Source organism: Pongo pygmaeus, chromosome 6 (genome assembly GCF_028885625.2).
Source record: "Pongo pygmaeus isolate AG05252 chromosome 6, NHGRI_mPonPyg2-v2.0_pri, whole genome shotgun sequence".
In the NCBI taxonomy this organism is placed as follows: Eukaryota; Metazoa; Chordata; class Mammalia; order Primates; family Hominidae; genus Pongo; species Pongo pygmaeus.
In genome coordinates, this window is record NC_072379.2 from 87689491 (window position 1) to 87717085 (window position 27595).

At 37.1% G+C, this 27595-nt stretch overlaps 1 protein-coding gene across 4 annotated transcripts; it reads right to left on the reverse strand.

The window, feature by feature from the left end:
* Positions 1 to 1103: 1103 nt before the first annotated feature.
* STEAP2 (STEAP2 metalloreductase) lies at positions 1104 to 27009 on the reverse strand. Of its 4 annotated transcripts, XM_063667630.1 has the most exons (7): positions 26650 to 26942; positions 22120 to 22232; positions 13154 to 13678; positions 11228 to 11755; positions 8689 to 8853; positions 6243 to 6390; positions 1104 to 5414 (listed from the first exon to the last, which is right to left on the reverse strand). In XM_063667630.1, the coding sequence occupies exons 3-7, from the start codon at positions 13643 to 13645 to the stop codon at positions 5308 to 5310; spliced, it is 1440 nt and encodes a 479-aa protein (XP_063523700.1). In that variant the 5' UTR covers positions 13646 to 13678; positions 22120 to 22232; positions 26650 to 26942; the 3' UTR covers positions 1104 to 5307. The 4 variants fall into 4 exon arrangements, with proteins under 4 accessions (XP_063523700.1, XP_054351959.1, XP_063523699.1 ...); XM_054495984.2 differs by lacking the exon at positions 22120 to 22232 and having other exon boundaries at positions 26650 to 26991; XM_063667629.1 differs by having other exon boundaries at positions 1104 to 6390; positions 26650 to 26954.
* Positions 27010 to 27595: the final 586 nt, after the last annotated feature.

A 27595-nucleotide genomic window follows, 5' to 3' on the forward strand; every position in this document is an offset into this window, starting at 1 on the left:
TGGGGAGTACTATCTCTGAGAAACAGAAGTGAGGAAAAACATGGAAGTGAGGCAGTAGGAGAAGAGAACACAAACGCAGGTGTTAGTGAGCTGGTCATAGCTTTGCAATAAGTGCAGTTAATTGCTCCGTCTTTGAGGATATTTTCATGAAGGTCTTATGAATTATTGCACTTTGGAACAGCCTATCTGGGGGAAAGGAAGGGAGAATTTATCTACTAGCTTCATTTTGTGCTGTATCTCCTTGATCAAAGTCCACTCCTTAAGTAGGGTTGCCAGATTTAGAAAAATTTTTAAAAGCCCATGCTTATAATAAAAAGTAATTTATTGTTTGTCTGCAATTCAAATTTAACTGAGACTCCTGTATTTTACCTGACAATCCTACTCTCAGGGTATTAGCACCTAAGCATTTCCAGGCAGCAGCTGGGGAAGCCAGAACCTCCACGGGACAGATCTGGTGCACAGGCACAAAGGTCAGTTTCTCCTTGTCAGTGGCACAGTGTACAGGACTCCTCAACATACAGCAGTGTGGTGGTGGTGGTAGTGGCGGCAGCAGCAGAAACTCCTCTTTAGGACAACAGGGTAGCACTAGGCCACTGGCCAGGAAGCAAGGCATGAGGTGGAAGCAGTGATGGGAGGGGCATGAGGAAGAGGCAAGAGGATGTAGGCATGGCTGCATGGATGCAGGGTGATAAAAAACATAATTTTCTGTAAAAATGAGTATTGATTTATTATAATATCCCTTTAGTATCCATCATAGACCACATTATACTAGATACTGGGGATTTAGTAGCAAATAAGACAAAATTTCTGCTACCAGGGAGTTTATAGAATAGCTTAAATATTGTGTGTGTTCTGATTTAAAGATGCTTAATGAATGCTAGTAAAATGAAATAACGTAATAAAATAAATGTAAATGGAGGTTTTTCTAAATGACTATTTCAGTAAAAACAAACAAAACCCCTCCAAAACTATCACAAGTATTGCTTTCTGGATGCTTCTGAAAAGAAATAACTCAGAAAAGTATTATAAGGCCTCCATCAAATACTAGAATTATTATTCAGTGAGAAAAAAATCCATGTGTATACAACATTTCAAAACAGAAGTTAAAGCATTAAATAGTACTTTTTATTTAAATGTTTATAAGGCAGATCTATGAGAATGACAGAAAACATGGTGTGTAATTTGATAGCAATATTTTGGAGATTACAGAGTTTTAGTAATTACCAATTACACAGTTAAAAAGCAGATAATATATTCCAAGCAGATACAAAATATCTAGTGAAAGATCAAGGCAGGAAAATGAGTATAACTAATTGACAATGGAAAATCAATTTTAATGTGAATTGCACATTATCCTTTAACAGCTTTCAAAAGAAAGAATTATTGCAGTCTAGTTAATTCAGACAGTGTTAAATGGTATCAGGATAAAGAACTGAAGGGCAGAAAGGATTAATTTTCACTTCATGTAACAAACCCAGATTTACAATGGCTTAAACATAGGAAAATGTAGTGCAAGTAGGGAAGTAGTCAAGGTCTTTCTGGTCTCTAATCTGCCTTCCTCTTCGGGTGTGGCCTTGATCCTCTGGAGACAGCTGCCAGGGCTCCTGTTATATCCACAATCCCAGCAGCAAGATGAAGGGATGAAAAAGGACACATGCTGCCTTCCTTTGAGGAGACTTCATCTCACTGGCCAACACTCAGTCACATGTACACCTAAACTGCAAGGACAGCTGAGGAATGTAATGGGCAGCAGCTTTTAAAGAAGTAGAGTCAATAGAAGACAAATTCCAGTTCCAGCTCAGTCTGGATATCTGCAAAGCTGCAAGAGATCTTTAAAGACAATTTCAAGAGAATATTTCCTTAAAGTTGGCAATTTGGAGATCATACAAAAGCATCTGCTTTTGTGATTTAATGTAGCTCATCTGGCCACTGGAAGAATCCATACAGTCTGCCTTAATTTTGGATGAATGCACGATGGAAATTCAATACTTTAGAAAGTTAAAAAAAACTCAGTATGTTAGGCTGAACAAAACATTTTTTAGTATCATATGGAAAGAATCTCTAAAAATTAAGCACTGTATAATTTTCTCATACTAAGAAAAAAGTGAAGAACCCATTCATTCATGTAAAATTCACTGTTTAAAGGTAAAAACAGATTGAGTTTCCACTGAAATTATTACAGTTTCATTTAGGGCTAATCATTTGTCCTGAATGTACATCAGAATTTGTTTTACTGACTGATGAACAATTGAAGGTAGGGCATCTCATTTCACAATATAAATCTTAACACTGTGAGGTGTGTTATACTATGTATGTATCCTGCTTTAAGTCATGGATTTATAAAATAATTTCAACACATTTTAGGCTGTTTACTTATTTCAAAACAGGGATTTCATAGACTGACACAGGAATAATTACTTCAGTGTTCACAGTATTCCTAAATAAATATTTACTTATTACATTTATGGTACTTTATTTAAAATACCACATTAGAAACTTTAAATATTTCATAAATAAATCTCTTTTTTTGGGGGGAACTGTACAGAATTTATTATGAAATAGCTTAATGGCAAGTGGTAATTTAGAAGAATTAAGTTATCAGATAGGAGATATATTAAAATATTAAAAAATTGGATATATTCTTGAAGCCCTTTTACACAAGTAATTTCTATAATTTGATTGTAATGAAAGTATAATATACCTTGTTACTATTATCAGATTAATTTTTGAAAGTAGAATTCCTTAATCAAGCCAAGGTTATGCTGCTTTATAAGAAATTAATCAGGTAGTTTAACACTAGAGCTCATTAGCCAACCTGTATGTAGCACAAAATAATCATCTCTGATAAATACCTATAAATATATTTTATTCATACTTTTAAATATTTTACAATTCAAATAAAAACCTTATATGTAGACAATCTGGGCTAAATTTCCATGTATGTTTTGAAAAATAATGTTAGCATGAATAGATTCATATTTAAATATGATTTTAAATATTCTTAATAGAGGAGACATAAGAAATATTTACATAAAAGCTAAGTAGCATGATACAGCTCATGGTTATTTTCCTCATAGGAAAACAATTATTTGATTTTCTTTTTTGCATAGGATTAAGACTGAGTATCTTTTCTACATTCTTTTAATTTTCTAAGGGGCACTTCTCAAAACACAGACCAGGTAGCAAATCTCCACTGCTCTAAGGTTCTCACCACCACTTTCTCACATCTAGCAATAGTAGAATTCAGTCCTACTTCTGAGGCCAGAAGAATGGTTCAGAAAAATAATGATTATAAAAAATAACAATTAAGAAAAATAATCACATAGAAGTAAAATAAAGCAACTAAACATCATAGTTTTGCATTTTTAGAAAAGCATTTAAACATTTAGAATTATAGTAAATATATTACATTTATTCTAAAACTTCAAAATTATTCTGTTTTTGTAGTACTGAAAACTAGATAGTGCCATTTGAAACAACAGATGCATCTTTTATACATTTTCACAAAAGTTTGTTTTTCATATTTTTAAAGGCCCCATTTATCTGTAACAGTGGTATTTTTATTTAGAGTATTGGCTACTTAATATATACATGCAACAATATATGCTTTAATAGTCATTTAACTTTTAGGAATATTTCATTTCATTTTCACATTAAGTGGTTAAGCATAGTGTTAAAAGAGTGAAATTTAAGGAATAAGAAAATATTGAAAATATGCTGTTATTTTCATTAGTTCACTATAACAGAATGTTTTTGCCCATAAAAGTTATCATTGCCCAACTGAATTCCTACCAAGAACTAACAAGTGATTCTCAAGTGGGGAGAAATATAATTAAAATAAAGAAAATAGAGGGCTCAGTTAGAAAGTACAAGATAACAGGCCGGGCGCGGTAGCTCACACCTGTAATCCCAGCACTTTGGGAGGCCGAGGCGGGCGGAGCACAAGGTCAGGAGATCGAGACCATCCTGGCTAACACGGTGAAACCCCGTCTCTACTAAAAATACAAAAAGAAATCAGCCGGGCATGGTGGTGGGCGCCTGTAGTCCCAGCTACTCGGGAGGCTGAGGCAGGAGAATGGCGTGAACCCGGGAGGCAGAGCTTGCAGTGAGCCGAGATCGTGCCACTGCACTCCAGCCTGGGTGACAGAGCAAGACTCTGTCTTAAAAAGAAAAAAAAAAGAGGGTACAAGATAATAAAATTCACCAAGAGGAGAACATTAGAAAATCATGAGTGAATTACCAAACTGACAATGCAGTTGTAGAAAAAGAGTCACTGGTGGGAAAGGTAGCCTCTACTAAATAAAAGTCTTTTTATTGTTGGCAGTTGGATTCAGTAGTACCTATGTGGGTAAGTTTAGAAATGTTATAATTTCAGGAAGAGGAACGCATATAATTGTATCTTGCCTATAATTTTCTATTTTAATAAGGAAATAGCAAATTGGGGTGGGGGGAATGTAGGGCATTCTACAGTTTGAGCAAAATGCAATTAAATGTGGAAGGACAGCACTGAAAAATTTTATGAATAATCTGTATGATTATATGTCTCTAGAGTAGATTTATAATTAGCCACTTACCCTAATATCCTTCATGCTTGTAAAGTGCTCCCTAATGAATGGTTATGCAGGCAGGAGAACTTCTCAGGAAGAGAAAAGGAGAAGACCAACTCTACAGAGATTTTTGAAAGACTCCATGGGATCTCAGCAATTTGTTAACACTGCTAGGGCCCTTCACTGCATAGGGAGGCATATGGACTGCCATGGGTCTCCAGGCTCGTGTTGCAAGCAAGAATAGGGTAACTGTGAATTACCCTACAAGCAGTAATAAGTTTATTATAATAATATTTTTATACATTTTTTGGATGCACCCAACCCACTCTAAAGAATGTCAGTGACTTTATACAAAAGAGGAAGCATCTAGATTGGCATTGTGAACATAATGCATAGGGGTGCAGCAGGAGCTCTAGAGCCTAGTGGTTAAAATGGTGGCCTCTGGAATATGACTACCTGGACTTGAATGCTCACTCTGCCATTTATTAACTGCATGACCTTTGAAAAATAACTTTTCTATCCTTCAGTCCCTCATGTGTAAAATGAGGATAATAACTACTTATCTCACGGGGTTGTTCTAAGTATTAAATGGGATAATACAAGTAAAGTACTTAGAACCATGCCTAGCACATCAGAATCCCTCAAAGAACATCAGTATAATCCTATACCATAGCAAGTGGTGACTGGTTAAGGTGCGACAAAGGTCAGCTGACAGATTACTTGTGTGCAAACTTGATACTTTTGTTCTAAGTAGGAACTATTATACAATTCCTAGGATTGGTACCGTATTAGAGATAGCAGTTTTGGAGGCCAAATGTTTCTGAATCCTCTTCCTGATCAGTATATTAATATGAAAATGAAACCGCTCTGTAACACAATAAAGAATAAAATCTTTCATGAGGTATGTATTATCAGTATGTATTTCATGTCTCGAATATATTTTAAATATAATTTCAGGTTTAATTTGTCTTTTTAATTTGTGTCTCTTCATATAATCACATTGCTTCATACAATTAATTTCATCCTTCAAATCCTATTTTATGAGAGAAATATAGGAATGCTGTCATGCAGCCTTACCTAGATGCTAACATAATGTGTCCTTTCTTAAAAAAAATGTATAATAATGCATTTCTACTTTTTAAGTTGAATGATAATTAAAATCTTAATCTTCAGAAAAAAATGTATATCCATTGAATTATTTTAAAACCTTAAAATTCTGCTGGTTTGCAAATTGTTTTTAACATTTTATCTATATTATTAACTGTAAGTATTTTTGCCTGATTATGAAATATAAAGTAACAACAGGGTTATAGTAGTGCAAAACAAAACAAAACATACCTAAATTACAATATGTTGACTAGAAAAATTCATATTGGCAAACATGACATTTGTGAAAATTAACTTGAAGAAAACTCTATCACTAATTCAGTTGAAATCTCATTTAACAAGTTTCAACCCACGATAATTTGACAGCATACTTGTAACTGAACGCAGAAGTCATAAAAATAATGGCATGAGTAGAACTTTATACGGCAGCTGTGAACACCATTTATCATCACATTACTGTGACCCTCTCCGGGGAGACATGAGGAATTGTTCCTCCAATACCTTCTTCCAGAAATTGGCTCTTTTCCCAGCCTTTTTTAATTCGTTTTAGCTTTCGGCTTATACATGGAAGGAATAAAATGATCTTACCCAGAATTACAATTGAGGGCAAAACAAGAGCAAGAACAAAGTTCGGTGGTGTATAAAATCTGTAGTACTCTTCTTCAAAAGCTCGTTTCCATCCATAAATTAAAACATGGAAAGTACTTATGAGCAGAGCGACATATCCAAGCGTAGACTTGGGCCAGGAGAGGAAGGAAAAGAAACAAAGAATAAGAAACAAATGACTGAAACTCATAAATTAAGCTATCAAGATACACCATGTTTATATTTTGATAAAACTATTTTGTCTTAAATTATCAAGTTAACCTTTGTCCTCTACTGAATTAAATAACATTAATATTTTTATATATGCATAAATATGTATTATTTATATGCACACCTTATGTTACACAAATAAGGCCCTACTGCATACAGTTTAATATTCTTACTACTTCATTTATTTTATCAAGAACATTTTCCTCATGTCATTAAATATGAAAATGACATTAATACTGTATAATATTCTATTGAATGGATGTGCATAATTTATTAAACCATTCCTTTTTGTTGATAATTTACTGTTTTCAACTTTCCTCAACTATAAATGTCATGTTAGGCCATTTTCCATATTTTGATTTATTTTCTTAGGACTGGTTTCTAATAGTAGGATTATTGGTCAAAACATCCAGCTTTTCCTTAAGGGTACTGATACATACTGCTAAACTCTTCTTTATAAAAATTATTCACATTCCCACCAGTTGTGTATTAAAGAAATGTGTATGTATGTGTGTATACACATACACATAAATATAGTCATGTGCCACATAAGGGCATTTTGGTCAACTATGGACTGCATATACAACGGTGGTCCCATAAGATTATATACCTTATTTTTACTGTACCTTTTCTATGTTTAGATATGTTTAAATACACAAATATTTACCATTGTGTTACAAGTGCCTGTAGTATTCAGTACAGTAACATGCTGTACAGGTTTGTAGCCTGGGAGCAATAGGTCATGGTTTGTATAAATATGCTCTATGATGTTCACATGATAAAATTGCCTAACGACTCATTGCTCAGAATGTTCCCTATTGTTAGGTGACACATCACTGTTAATACATAAACAGACATATGATAAAATTAAATAAACTAATTTAAAATTATTAAAATTAATTAAATTAAATTAAAATTAAATGAGCATCCTCATGGGCACACACACACATATACACACTGGTTAATAGGCAAATATGAAAAATCCTGCAGTATTAATATAAACAATAATTAAAATATAGAGTTTATTAAGAATACTTCAGTTAGGCACTTTACAGTTTAAATTCTAAAAGCTCATCATTCTTTAGTTCGCTAAATTATTATGTTTAAGACTGCTTACTTTGAAAAACAGTCTGTTATATAAAAGTAATATTACATCAGTATAATGATGTAATGTCTAACTTTACTGGAAAATATCAACCCTCCAGCAGGCAAAATATTTGCAATTACTCATCTAAATTTATAATGATAATTTGCATCTGTCTAGAACCTTCTATTTCTTTTCGGGTATGATTAAACTAGCTGTTGGGAAAGTACTCTCCCTTTTCTTCAAAAAGGAAAAATAAATTCAGATAAGCATTTTGGCCCTGCTTTGAATGAGATTTTTACAGGACCTTAAAAAAAAAAAAAGCAAATAAGCAATGAAATGAAACAAAACTTAAGTGTACCACCAAAGGACATGAATCTATCTACTATGCTATAAACCATTTGGATACAACCAGTACAGATTTTGTGAAAAGATATAGGAAGGGTCTATGTTTCAGTTATATATTTTTAAAATATGCAACCTTATTATTTAGATATTATTGAAGAGGGTGAATGTTTAACTTATTAAAGAATACAATGGTGGTTTGAAATCCCTTTACAGACATCCATACATATTAGTATACTACTGATATACTAACAAAATTCTTAAGGCTGGTTGTATGTTATAATCCATTAATCTAGTTACCTAGTTTGCCACTGCTTGTGTTTGTATGTGTGTGTATATATACACACACATTTCTTTAAAATATTCAGATTGACATCCCCACTTGAGTTCAAATTAATAAGATTTTTCTGGACAAATCAAGATGACTCAAAACATAAAATAATTTTTCATTCACTTGGCTAACAATAAATTGACTTTCAACATTAAATTTGATCTAAGCTCATCCTTCCCCACTTTCATTTTTTTTTCTCTTTTAAGATAACTTTTTCATTCTTAACATAGTATAATGGAAGGCAGTGCTGTCAAAGTCTTCCAGTACAATCATATACTGACTGGTCTTTCACTTATTTAACCAGAGCAATCCTAAGCTGGCTTCCAGCATAATGTATCTAGATGCATAAATACAGCCTCAAAGGCACCCTTTTAATAAGGAACATATTTAAAATGCAGTTGTTCTTAACAAGGAAATCCTATCCTGCACAATCCTTCACCAAACAAAACCCCACATACCTGAATAAAACTGAATTCTCTCCAGTTTAAAGCATTGCTCACTGAAGGGATAGAAGTGACTGCCAGGAGGGAAAGCAAGCCAAGGCTCATTATGCCAAAGGAGATATACATTTCAATTCTCCAAACTTCTTCCTCATTCCAAGAGTTTTCAATATTTGCATGAACCTAACAAGAAAGCAAATGTGAATCTCCTTTATTTAGTAGAACATTAACTGATTCAGCACAGAGTTCACTCTTGGCATAAGAAGAACCTGGTCATATATGGACATGTTTAAGTTGTACTAATTCAGTCTAACAAACCATTACAGAGAATCTGTTACTGGATGATACTGCTCCAGGTGTAAGGGAAAAGAGAATTAAACAAAAGGAGGACAAAACTTTCTCTTTCCTTGTATACGTGCTAGAATAGAGGGGCAAAGCTTTGCCATCATCATTACAGGGACTCTGGAGTCCAACACCATAAAATACCTAGTAGTTGGTTCTAGGGTGAAACAAAAGAAGTTACTGACAGTTAAACTTAGTTTTGAAGTACTATTACAAGCTGGTTTAAACTTGGCTGAATATCTGGGATATAGTCTGGCCTTAGTTCAACTTGGATCCAGTCAGGGAATTTCTAAACTATGTCAGTATCTTCTTCCATCACATGAATAATATATCTCTGTTTTATCTTTCTTCTCATCTTCTCTTCCTAGAAAGCTGTGATTTCTCTGGCTATAAAGGCCAAGGGAGCTCAAATATTTATCCACTTGAACTGCCTCATTTAATATGATCCCCAACTATCCAATTGTGTCATTTATATACAGTATTTTTTCCAAATGTCTTTTCCTTACATTGATAATGTGTATATAATCAAGTCAGACAGCTAACTGAATTTGTGGTATTTTGTGTAGGGACTAGCTTTAGAAGTTCTATTTACATTCACAATATAATTAGAGTATAAATCAAGTATTGGACTCCTTCTGCTGAAATTTTTGATTTAAATAAGTATCTATTAATGGAAAACAGATTCTAACTTAACAACAGTTTAACTTTGTCCAATGCCAGTTAACAAAACATACTTGAAATTTAACAACGAAAAGCTGCTTAGCTATTAGTTCCCTGAGGCAATCATACCATCATCTTGAAAGAGGCCACAGAGTTCTTACCATCTTCTTATTTGATATCTATACAATACAGAGTAACAGCACTACCCAGTGTACTCAGAGACTACAACCTTGGTCTACCTGCTCTCCCAGTTCATTCATTCATCCACAAATGGGCTGTTTAGTGTCCACAATGTCTAGGCTCAGATCTAGGCACTGGGTATGTATCAGTGAAAAAGATAGACAAAGATCCCTCTTCTCATGAACTTACATTCTGATGGGGGAAGGCAGACAGTGGTAAATGTATTTTTAACATGGAAATCAAGTGTGTTAGACGATGGTAAGTGTTATTAAAAAAAAGCAAGGTAGAGCAGGGTAAGTCAGAAGGATTGGGAATACTGATTGGGGCAGAGGCAGTGGCATTTAAGATGGTATCCAGCATAGGACTCGCTGAGAAGGTGAGATCTGGGCAAATGACTGGAAGGAGGTAAGGGAGCCGACTGAGCAACAATAAAAGCCTTAGTATCCCATTAAGAGAAGTTGTTTTTTTTTCAGAGTGAATGGCTTAAAGGTTACCAATCTACTAATTAGAAAAATATTATTTTAGGTTTTATTGTTGAAACAAGCTTAAGTACTAGATGCCACATACTTGGACTATGATGCCTTCGATCCTTACAAAATGCACATGCTTTTACACATTTGTTTTGGTGCAATGTTCTTGGCTTTCATTGAGAAATGCTACACCAAACAGCTTCAGGGAAACCCCTTAAATTACATTTGTGGATTGGGAATTATGGAGGAAAACCATAGTCTACTTCATAATCAAGCCCCTTCCATGAAGCGCTCCCTGAGATTTTTTTTTTTAGAGCTAAGTGCTAGAAAAGCTTTACCCGTGGAACTATTATCTTTTCTGTTTTTTTATAACAATAGCTTTGTAAATAATAGGGTCTCCCTTCTCATTGTATTGAAAATCTCAAAGCCAAAAGAGAAGCTGTGTAGACACTCTTAGCAGAGGTGTATTTGACTTTTTTCTCCTGATCTTGTCTTCCTGTTCTGTTTTGTATTTTTACTGGTTCTAATTTTATTGTATATATTTACTGAGAGTTGCCTCATCATTTTGTGGAGCACAGCCAATTATAAAGCATTAAAATAATGAATTGTTGAATACTGAAAGCACTCATTGCAATTATAACATTGAAAAAGGGGGAGAACCCAACCCTCTATTTTTCTGCTTCTATTCCGTATGGAAAAGGATGGTAGCAGCCTTTACTTAAATAATTTTGAATTAGCCACATAATTATTATGCAAAAACATTGTTTAAAGAACAATTCTTTCCCCTCCCGTAGTATACCAAAATCAAATTTCCATTACAGGGCATGTAAAATGTTATGTTTTACAATTTATACTAATAAAAAGTATTTTACTAGCATCAGATAAATAACAAGCACATTCAGTACCTGCTGATAAGCCATGTTGAGAAACAAATATCTCTCTGACCTTCTCATCGGTAAGCAGAGGCTGTAGGCAACATGGACCACAGCGAAGAAAAAACTTAGTAATCCGAGCTGTTTTCTACACTGTAACCAGGTTTCCAACCAAGGCGGAAATCTCCTATACTTGGTGCCGTAATAAAGTTGATAAGCAGCTGCCAGAAGACCTGCGAGGTATACCAGGGAGAGCAAAGTAATGGCAACTATAGGTAAGGTTTTATTCACAATCTCTATAGGAATTTTGTAAAAGTCACTCTGTTGGTTTCTAGCATATGGATGAATCACATCTCTGACAAAGGAATAAAGGAAAAAAAATGTGGCCAAGCTTATAGCTACCACCACTGGCCCTCTCCAGAGAGTAAAGAGTCGTAGGGGTAAATTTTCAATCTCTCTGGCTGATGATAAGGATCCCAAGTCAATGGGAATGAAATTCAACTGGCGGGCAAGTTCGATAACCTGTTGTCGGGCTTGAATATTGTTGCTGCATATATAAACCTGTGGAAAAAACAAAAAGACTCAGCATCACCATTGTTGTTCATAAAAATGGTAGCAATCGCATGCTCCACTTATGGAGCATCACCTGTGATGACCTTGAGGAATAAATACTTGTTGAATTTTCAACTATATTGTAGTATCTAACAGATTTCGATAGTTTGAAAGCCTACAACAACAAGTATTGATTGAGCACCAAGTTCATTACTGGAGTGAGCTACTATTACTAATGGGTAGGCCACCTCATTCAGGGCTAGAAAAATATTGCTATAGAGTCTCCAAGTAATGTTTGGGGAAAACAAATTCCTAAATATATCCCTGAAGATGTTTGTATAAGGACTCTAAATAGACCACATAGAAATATTTGCACGTTTCTATTTACATAATGGTGACAATATAACACTCTTTGGATTATTAATCTTGGATAACATTAACCAGATGAATGACAAATCCTATTTGAATGAATATTACATAATCATTTATGAACTTTTAAAATAGAGGTCCTTTTATAACACAAATAAGAAAAAAGTATTCTAAATTAATTTATTACAGTTGTGACAATGGTGGAATAAACTTTTTTTAAAACTCATTTGGAAAAGATTTTGTATAAATTATTAATACGGTATAATAAGTCTAAAAATAAACCAAACACTCAAAATAAAGGCGCAAAACTACATAATACAAATTTAGACTATTTCTGTAGCTCATTTTGAATTTAATCACTGTTCCACATTTTTTTCTGTTAAAAATTTAAAATTGGTATAAATATGGGTATATTATTAAATTCAGGTTTGTCTCACAGGTCCCGGTTCTAATTTGCTTATTCTATATCCACTGCTAAACTTTGGTAGATATGCAAAAGAGAAAAAAGGATTCAGAAATAGCCTGTAGAAAAGCATATGTTCTTTTACTAGTCATTAAAATAAAGACTGGAAAGTAAATGGTTATCATGACTCTGATATACAGCATACAATGATATAATACTGAAACTTATTTTCTAAGGAATCTAATCAACTGTCTTTATGGACAAAAACAATAAAAGTATTTATAATCATGCTTAATTGTAATGCATAAGCACATTTAAAATATTTTTAAAACATATTTTATGTGTTTACTTATAAAAGTTCGTTCCACAATGGTGTTGACAGAGTGCCCCATCTGCTTTATTCTCAAGTTGAACTGGATGACGTTCACGTTATTTTCCCAGTTTTCCACATCATTTTGGGAATGGGAATGTGCCCTTACAAGGTCAGGACATTAATCTTCAGGTGCTCATAATTAATTTTCAAATGATAATCATTGGAAAGTGTCAGAGTTTGGTTTTAAAATGTTTGATATTTGCTTAGTTGTTTAACTACAAAATACCAGATACATAAGAATAAAAATGTAAAAAATACATACCTGCCGGCTGGCATCCTTAGGTCCTAACTGAAGTGCCCAAGCTGAGATAACATTAAATCCTTTGACAATCAAAGAATCTGGGAATAATGAAGCCAAATATTCAGCATTGGATTCTGGGTACTGGTTTATCCTCATGTTATTGCTCACATCAATCAGGATTTTACCCACAAGCAGATGTCTCAGGTCCCACAGGGAGGTATAATGTTCTCTGTGTATAGCAACAAATATTATATTTGTTTTTGTGAGAGCATCTTCATGATGAGTGACATCTACCACATGAGGAAAAAATTCAGAAGCAAACTTAGGATTTCTACTTCCTATGACCACATGATAGCCACATCTGATAAGTCGAATGGTCAAGGATTTGGCAAAATCTCCACTTCCAATCACACCTACAGTGACCTTCCTTGCATCTTTGATACCATTTATGCCATTAGGTAAAAAAGTTTCACTAAGGCTCTTAGGGCTTCCCATCATAGAGATTGATTCCATGATATGGACACTTCCAAGATCACCAAGAATATCCTAGGGGAGAGAAAATAAAATGGTCATCAGTTACCTATTACTGAACATTAAAACACTTCTAGACATTGTAATGTCCTGTCTTTCTAGAGGTAAAATATTTTGCCACACTTTAACATAGAGCACAGTAAGACACAATTTGTAAGCTAAAAAAGGATCACTATTCTGGTTTCTCTTCATAAATCTTTTGGCTTTTAAAAAAGCATCTCAATAGGAAAATTAACTGTCACAAAGGTGATGTGCTAAAGTGGTGCTTCTCAAATTTTAATGTGCACATAGATCACTTGGGAATCTTGTTAAAAATGTAGATTCTGATTGAGTAGGTCTGGAGGGAGGCTCAACATTCTGCATTTCTAATGAAAGCAATACCAATGCTGGTCTGAGGACCCCTCTTTGAGCAGCAAGGCACTAGTGATGCAGGACAGGAAAGCCCCCAGATGGGGGCTTAGCCCAGGAGACTACTTGGCTTTGCCTGGGAAAGAATTCAAGGGCGAGCTGGTGGTGTTAAACAGCAACGTTTATAGAAGCAGCAGTTACAGCAACAGCAGAGGTACTGCTCCTTGCAGAGCAGGCCTACCCCGTAGGCAGTGTGCCTAGAGTAGCAGCTCAGCGGCAGCTCTGCAGTCATATTTAAACCTACTTGATTTATATGCAAATTAAGGGGTGATTTATGCAGAAATTTCTAGGATGAGGGTGGTAATTTCTGGGTTGTTGGGCTGTTGCCATGGAAAGGGGTGGTAACTTCTAGGTGTTGCCATGGCAATAGTAAACTGACATGGCACACTGATGGGCATGTCTTATGGGGAGGTGCTTCTGCCCTGACCTCAATTTGGTCCAGTGTCTGAACCTTGCCTCTGGATTCAAGTTCTGCCTCCTACCTCACTAGAGCACATGAAAAAAGGGACTGAGGTTTTCACTCAGAACTTTTTTGAAAAACACACTTGTAACAACTATGATTACCCAGCTTTTGAGCAGATCAGAGGCAGCAAATCACAAATGCTGCTGGGGGCAGAGAGGACTGTGATACTAAGTGATGGCTCACAAGACAAGAGAAGAAAGAAAAACCATTTTTTAAAAAGCCATTTAAACCAAAACTGTCTAAAGTCATTTGGGGTGGAGGTTATAAAGTTCCCTATATACTTCAGTAGCTAGTGACTTTATCATTAAATGAGAGCTAGACAAATTAGCTAACAATGAACCCTGGCACTTAAATAATATCTTAAGAAAAATAGGCATCAAAATATAACAAAAGAGTAAATACCATGGACTTCTATCATTCACCCTAGATCTTACAATGTATCATTAAGAAAGATAGCTTACCTATGGAAAAAGGGATTAGTAACGTGTTTATGGTCTTAAATTATATAATATGTACGAAATCTTTTTCTTCCCCTTTGTAAAGAACATGGCTGTGCTTTAGTCAAGGACAGGCAGAGGTAAACACCCAGAGTGAGTGAGTTCAGAGCGCAGGCATACAACTTCACTTGTTACTTGTTATCATAGCCAGGTAGACATAACAGAAGCTCACCACCATCGCTATAACATAGGGAAAACTCATCACTTGGCTCTAAGCCACTATTGTCTGTAAAAGGTATTACTGCCCTGCTGACACTGTAGAGGCACTCTTGTGCTCAGAGACAGAATCAGAGCTGTCTGTCTTTGCAGACAGATGGGGGAGCCAGGACCCAGCTTGGCTTGCCCATGCCCAGAGAGAGAAATAGTTAAGCTGCTGACCCCGAAGGCAAGGGAGCTGTGTGAGTGGGAGCCACCAGACTAAGCAGCTGAGACAGGATGGACAGTGTGAGAAAGTTGTTGATCAGAGCTGCTGTTGAATAAAATCATCTTTCACCTGCCTACAGCCCTTCGAGTATTCTTTCTGCTTATCCACCCACGCCCTTTGGACCGCAACATGACACCCTTTCATTTGTTGGCTGCATAAACTATGATGCAGTTATTCTTCCTGGAAAAATCCTCAAATTATTTTTTAGTTGAGAGACTAACATCTGAAATGTTCATATTTGGAATAATTTGCTCAAGCATACAAATCAGGTTGCCATGAATTATTGTCAAAATTGGGTCTGAAAGAAAAATACTCTTCCATTCTACCCTCATTGCACAATTTCTTTTATGCTCATAGCAGATGTGGACCATTTCAGAGGATTTAATGGACTTTACAGGCACAGGTGGAATGTTTCAAAAAACAGTTGGGGTTTTTACTAAATGAAATTTGAAATGACTAGAGCCAGGAAAATTCAACATTTTACCCTAGAAATGAGTCACATCCAGTAACTCCAAATACATCAGTATGTTAAACTTTAGAAAGACAATAAGTATAGTAATATTACTTAATGCTTATATAGGACATAATGTATTTCAGCTCTCTTGCGGTTTTTATGTATTAACTGATTGAATCCCCACAACCACCCTAAGGGACAGGTGCTAATACTCTCATACCCACTTTGCAGATGAGGAAACTGAGACCTGCAGAAGATAATTAATTTATCCAAGGACATAAAGACAGAAAATAGGGAAGCCAGGTAGTCAGTCCAGCTAAGACATGTGTTATTTAGGTGCATGTAAGGAGTTTAGGAAAGGGTGTTTTTTTGGAGTTATAAGTATCAAGGTGTAACAATTATAGTTGTACTCAAAGTAGTATATTATTCCTTTTTCTGTGGTCATTTCATTGCTCCTCAGCATTACCTAGGAGCAACCAATCCTGGGAAAGAAGAACATTTACTATTTTTAAATCAATTACATGTTTCATTTCACACCTTTCAAGATAGACCACTCCCTTGGTGTGGTCCATGCACCCAGAAAGGCAGGCAGGAGTCAGAGGTACCAGGGTAGGAAAAAAAAACTGCCAGTATCCATTTGGAGATGTCACTGGCTATGCTGGGAATCAGGAACCATTAAAGAAACCGAAGTAATGAAATCCATGCTCACTTCATTCGAAAGTTAATGGTAATCATGTGCATTATCTAAGGGTGAAAAAGGTTGCTAGATTCACACAAGGGAATCCAAGTTTCCTATATCCCAGCCCGGAGTTCTTCTGAGTATATACTGTAGCATCTCCCAAAATATAAGAATTGCAAAATCTTTAAATCTAACAATCATGATGATCAAGACTTTTTCAAACAGAAACAAAAACAAAACAACATTAATTATCTGCTTATTTTACAAAGCAAGTTCAAATCCCTTCTGTAAATCAGAATGTGAACAGGTAAAAATTTTATTTTGCTGGGGGTTCCTTTATAGGTGACTAGTCATTCTTCTCTTGCTGTTTTTAGAATTCACTCTTTGTCTTTTACTTTTGACAATATGACTATAATGTGCTGTGGGGAAGACCTTTTTGTACTGTATCTGTTTGGAGATCTCTAAGTTACCTGTATCTGGGTGTCTACATCTCTCACTAGACTTGGGAAGTTTTCATTGTTGAATAACTTTGAATGCAAATGGATTAAACTTTCCACTTAAAAGATATAGACCAGTAATAGATAAAAAATCATGACCCAAGTATATGCTGGGTACAAGAAACCCATCTAACATATAAAAACACATATAAGACTGAAAGCAAAGAGATGGAGAAAGATATTCCATGCAAATGGAAACCAAAAGTCACTATACTTATATCAAATAAAACAGAGTTTGAGTCATAAACAGTATAAAGAGACAATGAAGGTCATTATATAATGATAATAGATAAATTCTAGCAAGAGGATATAACAATTCTAAACATATATACACCCAACAACAGACCACTCAGATATATTCATATAAATAAAATGTTATCAGATGTAAAAGGAGAAACAGATGCCAATACAACAACAGTTGGGGACTTCAACACCACCTGCCAGCATCTGACAGATAATCTAGACAGAAAATTAACAAAGAAACATTGGATTTAAACTATATGTTAGACCAAATGGACCTAACAAACATTCACAGAACATTTTATACAACAGTTACAGAATACAAATTCTCATCAGCACATAGACATTCTCTAGGAATGACCATGTTAGAACACAAAATAAGATTCAACCAATTTTTTAAAAATCGAAGTCATATCAAATATTTCCTCAGACCACAATGGAATAAAACTAGAAGTCAATAACATGAGGAACTTTTGAAACTGTAAAAATAAATGATTAAATAACATGCTCCTAAATGACTATGGTGGCAAAGAATAAATTAAGGAAGAAATCAAAAAATTTCCCTCAACAAATACAAATAAAAATACAACACACTGAAACCCATGAGATACAGCAAAAGCAGTGCTAAGATGGAAGTTTATATCAATAAGCACCTACACCAAAAAATCATTACGATTTCAAATAAACAACTTAATGATATACCTCAAGGAACTAGAAAAGCAAAAACAAGCCAAACCCCAAATTGGTAAAAGGAAAGTAATAATAAAGATCAGAGCAGAACTAGACAAATTGGGACTTAAAAAACAATACAAAGGATGGATGAAACAAAAAGTTTTGTTTTTTGAAAAGATAAAATTGATAAAGCACTTGCTAGGCTAACCAAGAAAAAAGCGGAAATACTCCAATAAAAATCAGAAATGGAAAAAGAAACATTACAATTGATACCACAGAAATACATAAGATCATGAGAAGCTATTATGAACAACTATACACGAACAAACTGGAAAACCTAGAGGAAATTGATAAATTGTTACACACATACAACCTACCAAGATTGAAATGGGAAGAAACGGAAAACCTGGACAGACCAGTAACAAAAAAAGTTGAGGCAGTAATTAAAAAACTCCCAATAAAGTCCAGGGCCAGATGGCTTCACTGCTGAATTCTACCAAACTTTCAAAACAGACCTAACACCAATTCTCTTCAAACTCTTCCAAAACATTAAACAGGAGGGAATTCTGCCTAACTCATTCTATGAGGTAAGCATTATCTTCATACCAAAAGCAAACAAGGCTCAACAAAAAAGAAAACTACATACTAATATTCCTGATGAGCACAGACACAAAAATTCTCAACAAAATACTGCAAACCAAGGGCCAGACATGATGGCTTATGCCTGTAATCCCAGCACTTTGGGAGGCCAATGCAGGAGGATGGATTGAAGCCAGGAGTTTAAGCCCATCCTGGGCAACATGAGACCCTCGTCTCTACCAAAAATTAAAAAAATAGCTAGGTGTGGTGGTACACACCTGAAGTCCTAGCTACTTGGGAGCTGAGGCAGAAGAATCACCTGAGCCCAGAAGTTGAAGGCTGCAGTGATTTATGATTGCATAACTGCACTCCCTCCTGGGCAACAGAGCAAGACCCTGTCTCCTAAAAAGTGTGTGTGTGTGCACGTGTATGTGTCTGTAGAAGTAAACCAAATCTAACAACTCATAAAAAAAAAAAAAAAAAACACATCATGATCAAAGGGGATTTATTCCAGGAATGCATCCCAAGGATACAAGGATGGTTCAACATATGCCAATCAACAACTGTGATACATCACCTAAAGAGAATGAAGGACAATAATCATATGATCATCTCAATAGATGCAGAAAAAACATTTGAGAAAATTTAGCATCCCCTCATGATAAAACTTGCAACAAACTAGGGATAGAAAAAATATGCTTCAACATAATAAGGGCTTATATGATCTATATAATAATAATATAGCTATCATTATTTTGAAATGGGGAAAAGCTCAAAGCCTTTCCTCTATGAACAGAAACAAGACAAGGATGCCACTTTCACCACTTCTATTCAACATCGTATTGGAAGTCCTAGCCAGAGCAACCAGGAAAGAGAAAGAATAAAAGGTACCCAAATTGGAAAAGAGGAAAGTCAAATTATCCCTCTTTGCTGATGATATGATCTTAGATCTAGATAAACCTAAAGATTTCACAAAAAAACTCTTAGATCTGATAAATAAATTCAATGAAGTTGCAGGATACGAAATCGACATACAAAAATCAGTACCATTTCTATACAACAACAATGAACTTGCTGAAAAAGATACCAAGAAGGCAATCCCATTTACAATAGCTATTAAAAAAAAACAAAAACAAACAAACAAAAAACAACTAGGAATATATTTAACCAAGGAGGTGAAAGTTTGCTACAGGAAAAACTACAAAGCACTGTAGAAAGAAATTAAAGATGACATAAATGAATGGAAAAACATTCCATGCTTATGGATTGGAAGAATTAATATTAAAATGACCATACTGCCCAAAGCAATATACAGATTCAATGCAATCCCTATCAAAATATCAATGTGATTTTTCATAGAATTAGAAAAGACAATCCTAAAATTCATATAGAACCAAAAAATATCCTGAATAGCTACAGCAATCCTAAGCAAAAAGAACAAAGCTGAAGGCATCACACTACCTGACTTCGAAATGTATTACAAGGCAATAGTAACCAAAAAAACATGGTACCGGTATAAAAACAAATGCACAGACCAGTGACTGCAACAGATTAGATAATCCATAAAAAAAATCCACACATTTACAGCCAACTGATTGTCAACAAAGGCACCAAGAACATACACTGAGGAAAGGATATCCTCTTCAAATATATGGTACTTGGACGATTGGATATCTGTACGCAGAAGAATAAAACTGGACCCCTGTCCCTCACCATATGCAAAAATCAACTCAAGGTCAACTAAAGACTTAAACATAAGACCCAAAAGCCCTCATTTCAAGAAGAAAACATTGGGGAAATATTTGAAGACATTGGTCTAGGCAAAGATTTTATGGCTAGGACCTCAAAAGCACAGCAACAACAATGAAAAAATAGACAAATGGGACTATATTAAACTAAAAGACTTCTGTGAAGCAAAGGAAACAATCAACAGAATGAAGAGACCACCTTTTGAATAGAAGAAAATATTTGCAAACTATTAATCTGATAAGGGACTAATATTCAGAATATACAAGGAATTCAAACAACTCACAATAAAAAACACATAATCCCATAAAAATGGGTAAAGATCATGAATAGACATTTTTCCAAAGAAGATAAACAAATGGTTAATAGGTATATGAAAAAATGCTAAGCATCACTAATCACCAGAGAAATGCATATCAAAACCACAATGAGATTTCAACTTATCCCAATTAGAACTGCTATTATTAAAAGAGAAAAAATGACAGATGCTGACAATGATTCAGAGAAAAGGGAATCCTTATATGCTATTGGTGGAAATGTAAATTAGTACAACCACTGTGGACAACAGTATGGGGGCTGTTTCTCAAAAGACTAAAAATGGAACTACCATACAATCCAGTAATCTCACTACCGGGTATTATCTACAGGAAAAGAAATTAGTATATCAAAGAGATACCCGTCCTCACGTGTTTTTTTTGCACACTATTCACACTAGCAAAGATATGGAATCAATCTACATGTCCATCAACAAATGGATAAAGAAAATGTGGTATGTATACACAATGAAATATTATTCAGCCTTAAAAAATGAAATTGTGACATTTGCAGCAACATGGGTAGGAGTGGAGGCCATTATGTTAAGTGAAATAACCCAGACACAGAAAGGCAAATATCGCATGTTTTCACTCATGTGTGGGAGCTAAAAAAGTGGATCCCATGGAGGTAGGGAGTAGCGTGAGAGATATCAGAGGCTGGAAGGATGTGTTGATGGGAGGAGGGGAGGAAGAGATGTTGGTTCATGGATACAAATGTACAGTTAGAAGAAATAAGTTCTAATGTTCAATAGCAAAGTAGGTTGCCTATAGTCAGTAACAATGTACTGTGTATTTCAAAGTAGCTAGAAGAGATGACTTGAAATGTTCTTAACACATAGATATGATAAATACTCAAGGTGATGGATTCCCCAAAAACTCCAACCAGATCATTACACATTCTACGGATATAACAAATACTCATGTGTACCCCATAGATATGTAACATGTATCAATTTGTTTTAAAATTTAGTCTAAGCAGGCTTGTTCAAGAAATAAATCCTACTTCCCTCAATGTTCTGAAAACTGGCCAGTGAGGGTGACCTGAATATTGCTGACCTGGCTTGGCACTATGCTTATGGTAGTGAGGGAGAGTCCCACTATTTTGGCACATGGAGTAGCAGAACTGCAATCTCAGAGCTGCTTCTGAATGAGCTACTAAAGGAGTGTTTCTCAACCCTAGGTGCATTCTCCAATGACCTGACGAGTTTTAAAACACAGTGATGACGGGTCACCCCCCACCACCCAGTTTTAACTTAATTGATCTGGGGTTCATCCTGAGCAACAGCATTTTTTTAAAAAGATTAGCAGATGTTTTATTATGCAACCAAGATTGAAAATCACTCCAGTAAAAGATTCAGAATTCAATCTAATACTTTCATCATTTGGTGATAGTAGCTGTGGCTTTCTGACCCTCACTTATGTTAATTTTTACATTGTTGTTTGTAGTAATGAAAAATTACACTTGCGAAAGCGTAGTAGTTACCTTTGAATACAGGACGCTGAATAATATGCATGCAATTCTTTCCCCTTTTCCACTCAAGGAGGAGCAGTATCAGAAGGTCCACTCACTAATTTCCAATTTCCTCTCTTCACTTTCTGGGAAAGGCAATGCCATTCCTTAAAATGCGTCACTCCTTGCACAACATACTTTGTTCCTGTTGTTTCATAATATTCAAAATTCGGAATGTTTCCATGACTGTATCTCTTCTTTCTGTTCTACAAGGGGATCCCCTCCCCAGTTCTCCAGGCATCACAATCCTGCTGACCTGAGCAGACCACTGTTTCCAAGGGAATGACTCACTAGAAAGGCACTTGTCAAATTTTAATGCAAATATGATCACCTGGGGACCTCTTTAAAATGCACTCAGATTCTCTAGGTCTAGAGGGAGGTTAGACATTCTGTATTTTTCACAAGCTCCCAGGTGATGTCCACAGTGTCTATACCTTTTCTTTTGAAGTTATTCATAAGGAATCCAAATTAAATAACTGATAAAACTATGTCATTTATAGGCTGGGCGTGGTGGCTCACGTCTGTAATCCCAGCACTTTGGGAGGCTGAGGCAGGTGGATCACTTGAGGTCAGGAGTTCAAGATCAGACTGGCCAAGATGATTAAACCCCATCTTTACTAAAAATGCACAAAAATTAGCCAGGGGTGGTGGCAGGTGCCAGCTACTCGGGAGGCTGGGGAAAGAGAATCGCTTGAACCAGGGAGGCAGAGGTTGCAGTGAGCCAAGATCGTGCCACTGGACTCCAGCCTGCGCAACAGAGTGAGACTCAGCCTCAAAACAAAAACAAAAACAAACAAAAACAAAAAACAACTATGTCATTTATAGAAAGTTTTGTCTTCATGGTGTAGGGGTGAAAAAGCAGGCCTAAGCTTCTGCAATCACTTTGATTCTCTGAGTCTCAATTTCCTTTGTTAAATGGCAAACAAATAGGTTATACTTGACTCTGGTGGTAGTTTCCAACACTAAATAAGTCTTGAAGCTGTGTAATAATGGTCATATCACCACCCTATATTTAACACTTCAACTTCGGGAGCTCAATCTAAAAGTGTGTGTCAAGGACATAGTTTTCTTGAATGGGCATTTGACTTGCTGTACACATTTAATACTTGAGAATGTATTATTATGATAGGGAATTCAGTTACACTCAGCTAGACAGCCTCTTAAGGTTTTCAGTTTAGAAGGATTTCCTGAACATTCCTGAAGCTGAATGGCAGCTGTTGTGCTATGTTACTTTTGAAAAATAGAACCTAATTTGTTTCACACATAAATAGGGCATTTATTATTGGATGACAGCAACTCTGAAAGGGCTGTCCACAGAGGTTTTGATGACATTTCACAACCTGCAGATTTGGAGAGGCTATCAAGAAAACATAGTTCTCCAGGGCCATGAGGTGGGGTGGTGTAATCTTCACTTTGTAAGCCCACATCTGAACATCTCTTCTTCATCGTCTCTCCTGCAAACACCCAGCTCCTTTGAAGCTCATGGTACTTCACCATACCCTCTCCCTGTCCTTACTGCTGTCCTCTACTGACTTCTAGTTTATTCCTTATGACTGCAGACTCTGGCTCCTAGTATACACATGGTCATCCTCTCTACCCTAATAGCTATCATGTTTTTCCTGGACTTTATCACTCAAGTAGATGAACCATTCAACTTCAGGGGCTCTTATTTCCTTGACTTATTCATTGGAGGCAATGAATTTTTGCCTCTACCCCACCTCAGTCACTCACTTCCTGAAATCTCCAAGCACTATCTCCAGGACTTCCAATAATCTTAGTTTAAATATTCACACTGATAATTCTAAACAGCAAAAGAAATCTGATCCATTGACCTCTACCTCTCTAATTGCTTAATATCCTGCACTCTCCTTCAGCCTGCTCTGGTTTCTCTTTAAACCTAGACTAGATTTATAGTCACTCCCTTAAAAAGATCCTCAACTCTCTTACTCTCCATCATATCTGCTGGCAAAACTCTAGTCCTGGACCCAGCTATCCATTTTCTCTGTATCTGTATCCACGTTGGTGAAGGTTGCTGGAGAAAAACCAGAAAACTGAGCTCACTAGTTTCACCTTAAACGAACAATCACCAATTTTACCTATCAAAGACCAGTCTATCCACTTATGTCCTGGAGAGCCTCCCTTTTTGCCTCCCAAGGTGATATGCTTATGACCTCTTTCTGTGACATCTCAAACTTCACAGGTTCAAACCTGAACTTTTTCCACCCAGAGCTGGTCCCATTCACCTAGAAATGTGTAAATGCCACCATTATCCACCAGTTGCTCCAATCAGAAAATTGGGAGTCATTCTTAAGTCCTTGCTGACCCTCACTTTTGACATAAAATCCTGCACCAATTCCTGTTCTCCAACATATTTCATAAATCCCTCTCCACCAATACCAGGCTAGTCCAGGTGTCTATCATCTCACCTGAACTCTGCAAACATTTCCTAATGGGTCAGCCTACTTTCTCTTTTGACCCTTTCCAAACCGTCTCCACAGCAGCTAAAATCATCTTAAAATGCAAATCGTCATAAAATGTCTCTCCTTAAAATCAGTGCTCCTTGTACTTAGAACTACAGCCACCTTCCTGACTATCACATAAAAGGTCCTGAATGAGTTAGTCCCCGCTTCCCCTCTCTAACCTTATCTGTATATTGTCCACCCACAGCATTCTCTTCTAGAAGGAGAAAAGAACAACCACTTTATGTACCTTGGGAACTTTCCATATACTGTTCCATCTCTATAGCAGAATAATTCACTCAGCCCTTGTTAAATTTATTTTGTAACATTTTATATAATTGTTTCTTTACTGTTCACTATTTCCCCACTGGACAATAAACTGCATGAGGGAAGAACCATGTTTGTCTTGTCCGTGATCACTGCCTCCACATTGGCTGGCAGTGTAACTAAGGATGCAATAAAAATTCTTTGTTATTGAATACATCAAAAAAAATTCAGGACAAAAAGACACGTAATAATTCTCTAGATCAGACTTCTCTTTTTGTTGAAAAGACATGTGGGCCCTTAAGGGGTAGGTGATTTATCAATGTTATGTTAATGTCTCAGTTACCTCAATGTTCTGGTTGCTGGCCCAGCAGGGATAAATACATCTCCTGATGTCCTATGTCCTTTATCGCACCTGCAGTCTTACTCTTTCACATTTTTGGTGCATCCTCTTTCTCACTTTTCTAACTCATTTAGAATCCTTTCTTTAAAAATTTGTCTTCACCTGTCCTGTTTTTTCAGTATTAAAATACAACTATGCTTATTCACCACATTTTCCATAGCACCAGTACAATAAAAAGTGACTTGGATAAAGCTTTTCATTTCCTTACTGCACAATTTGCTCAAGTTATCATTCTCAATATTGTCTCATTTCCCCATACCCTGACAGAGTGACTAGCTAAGAGGCACATCCCAATGGCAGCACATATAGTTAGTTACTCGTTATGTTTCTAAACATCCTGCAAATTATTTAGGACGGGTGTTTTGTTTTGTTTTGCTTTTCCATTAAATAGCCTCTAAGCTTTGAAGCAACCGAGATAGAATCGGAGTAAAAAAATTATAGGGTTAAAGAAAGAAAAAAATAAACAGATCAATAAAATGAAGAAATAATTAAGTGGAGAAAAGGAAGGATGGGGAGGTGGTTTAGAAAACACAAAAAGGGTTCCAAGCAGCGGGGCTGTTAAAAGGACTAGAATCTAAGTCAGGAGGTTGGGGGTGGGGGTGGGGCAGGAGTCTGAATTCTTTTTCTCCTATGCTGACGAGCGATAATTAACTATGGCCTGGACTGTCTTTCCATCTAAAAAACTAACTGCCCGAGGAGTAAAAACTGACACCAATCCTTCTCCACGGGGTGGGAGAGATAATAAATGGAAATCTTCCAACAAAAATGCTCTTTATCTCTCTGCTCTATTTTAAGAGCAAGATTTTTAGGGCATAATTTTCAACAAGTTTTGGCTGAGGCTGAACACAGGGTTCAAAGATAATTTAGGACAGTCAAAGAAGAGGCCAATTACTTTCTAACAGAAATGGCCTAAACACCGCGATTACATTACTGGGAAATAAACCAAATGACTGCTAGAAATACCTGTTCGCAAAGCAGCACTGCATGATCTTCCATGAAATGCCCTGCATCAACCCAAAGTAGCAGGGAGACTATCAAGGGGGCGAAAGTAACCTGCCTGTCCTTTCCTGCTGGGACACATCCTACCTGGGACAATGTCTCCTTGCCTTCTTTCTCCTGGGCCCAACCTCAGGACTTGCCCTTAGCTCTAGGAACCAAGAGGAGGAGGAGGGGGAATCGGTGGAACAGACACCACTCTCCACCCTTCTCACTTTCCACCTCAAGGTGCCAGGAGATGAGGGACCCCGCAGCTCAGGGCGGACGCCCGCAGAGGGCACAGAATCGGGGAGGATGGATGCAGCGCGTGGCGCCGACTGCATCTTGACCCTCAACTCCGCCGCCGCCACCTTCTTTCGCGCTCCTCCCCAACCCGCTCACCTCCGCGCCCCCCGCGCCCTCCACGCCGGGCAGGGGCGAGCCTTGCAGCTCCCCGGGAGCGGCGCCGACTCCCCAAGGGCCCACCCGGGGGCCAGGGCCTACGGACTGCACCTCCGACTGGCGGCTGCAGGGTAGCTGCCGCGGCGGTCGCACTCCAGCTGCTTCCCCGCCTACCCAAGCTGGATCGCGTACAGCCAGGGAGAAGGAAGGAGGGAGGCGCGCGGAGGCCGGCTTGGCAGTGACGCGCCGCTAGGGGCTGCGTGCCCGGACAGCTCGTGGCGCCGAGGGCCCGAGGAACGCTGACTGGAGTCGGGAAGAGCCGCGGAGCGCGGGGGAGGAGTCGGGGAGCTCGGAGGGGGCGGAGGTGTGTGGAGGGAGCCGGGGTGTGTGGAGGGAGCTGGGAAGGGCCCAGAGGACCGAGGGGGAGCCAGCAGTGAGTGCACTGGGGAGCTCCACACACGCGGCTCCGCAGCTTTGCGCGCCCCTCTACCGCGAGCGGCTGACTATCCGCCTGGCTCCCCTGCGGGGTTCCTCCGTGGTCTTCCGGAGATTCTTTCTGAAGCAGCTGTAGAATAGTCAAGCCTATTTTTCTACTCCATTTCTTTTTGTAATGTGGGGTCACCTTTCCGCTCTAGAAATTGCTTTTCTTACGCGATTCCCACCCCAACTCTCGCCAAGGGCCCTGGTTCTCACCTCCGCAGTCTTAGCTTCTGACAAGCCTCCAAGAAACTGCGCTTTTTTCTTTTGTAAGTGTTCTTTTGCCTCATGTTTACCCCACCCCAAACGTCTTTTGACTAGACTGTGTCCTTGGAATAAAATGTTCGGAAATACCCTTTCATGAAAACTCCCTCGGATAGGAGGACCCTCACAGACCCTGGACTGCAGAGATGATAATGTTGACTTTGACCTTCACTCTAGCTGGTGCCGCGCGAGCTTTGGTGTGGGG

Excerpts from the sequence above, each read along its gene's own strand:
- STEAP2 (XM_054495982.2), bottom strand. The coding sequence starts at position 13,645 with ATGGAATCAATCTCTATGATGGGAAGCCCTAAGAGCCTTAGTGAAACT. Across the intron at positions 8,854-11,227 it reads TCAACATGGCTTATCAGCAG|GTTCATGCAAATATTGAAAA; the intron begins GTACTGAATGTG and ends CTTTCTTGTTAG. Across the intron at positions 6,391-8,688 it reads GAGAATTCAGTTTTATTCAG|TCTACGCTTGGATATGTCGC; the intron begins GTATGTGGGGTT and ends TCCTGGCCCAAG.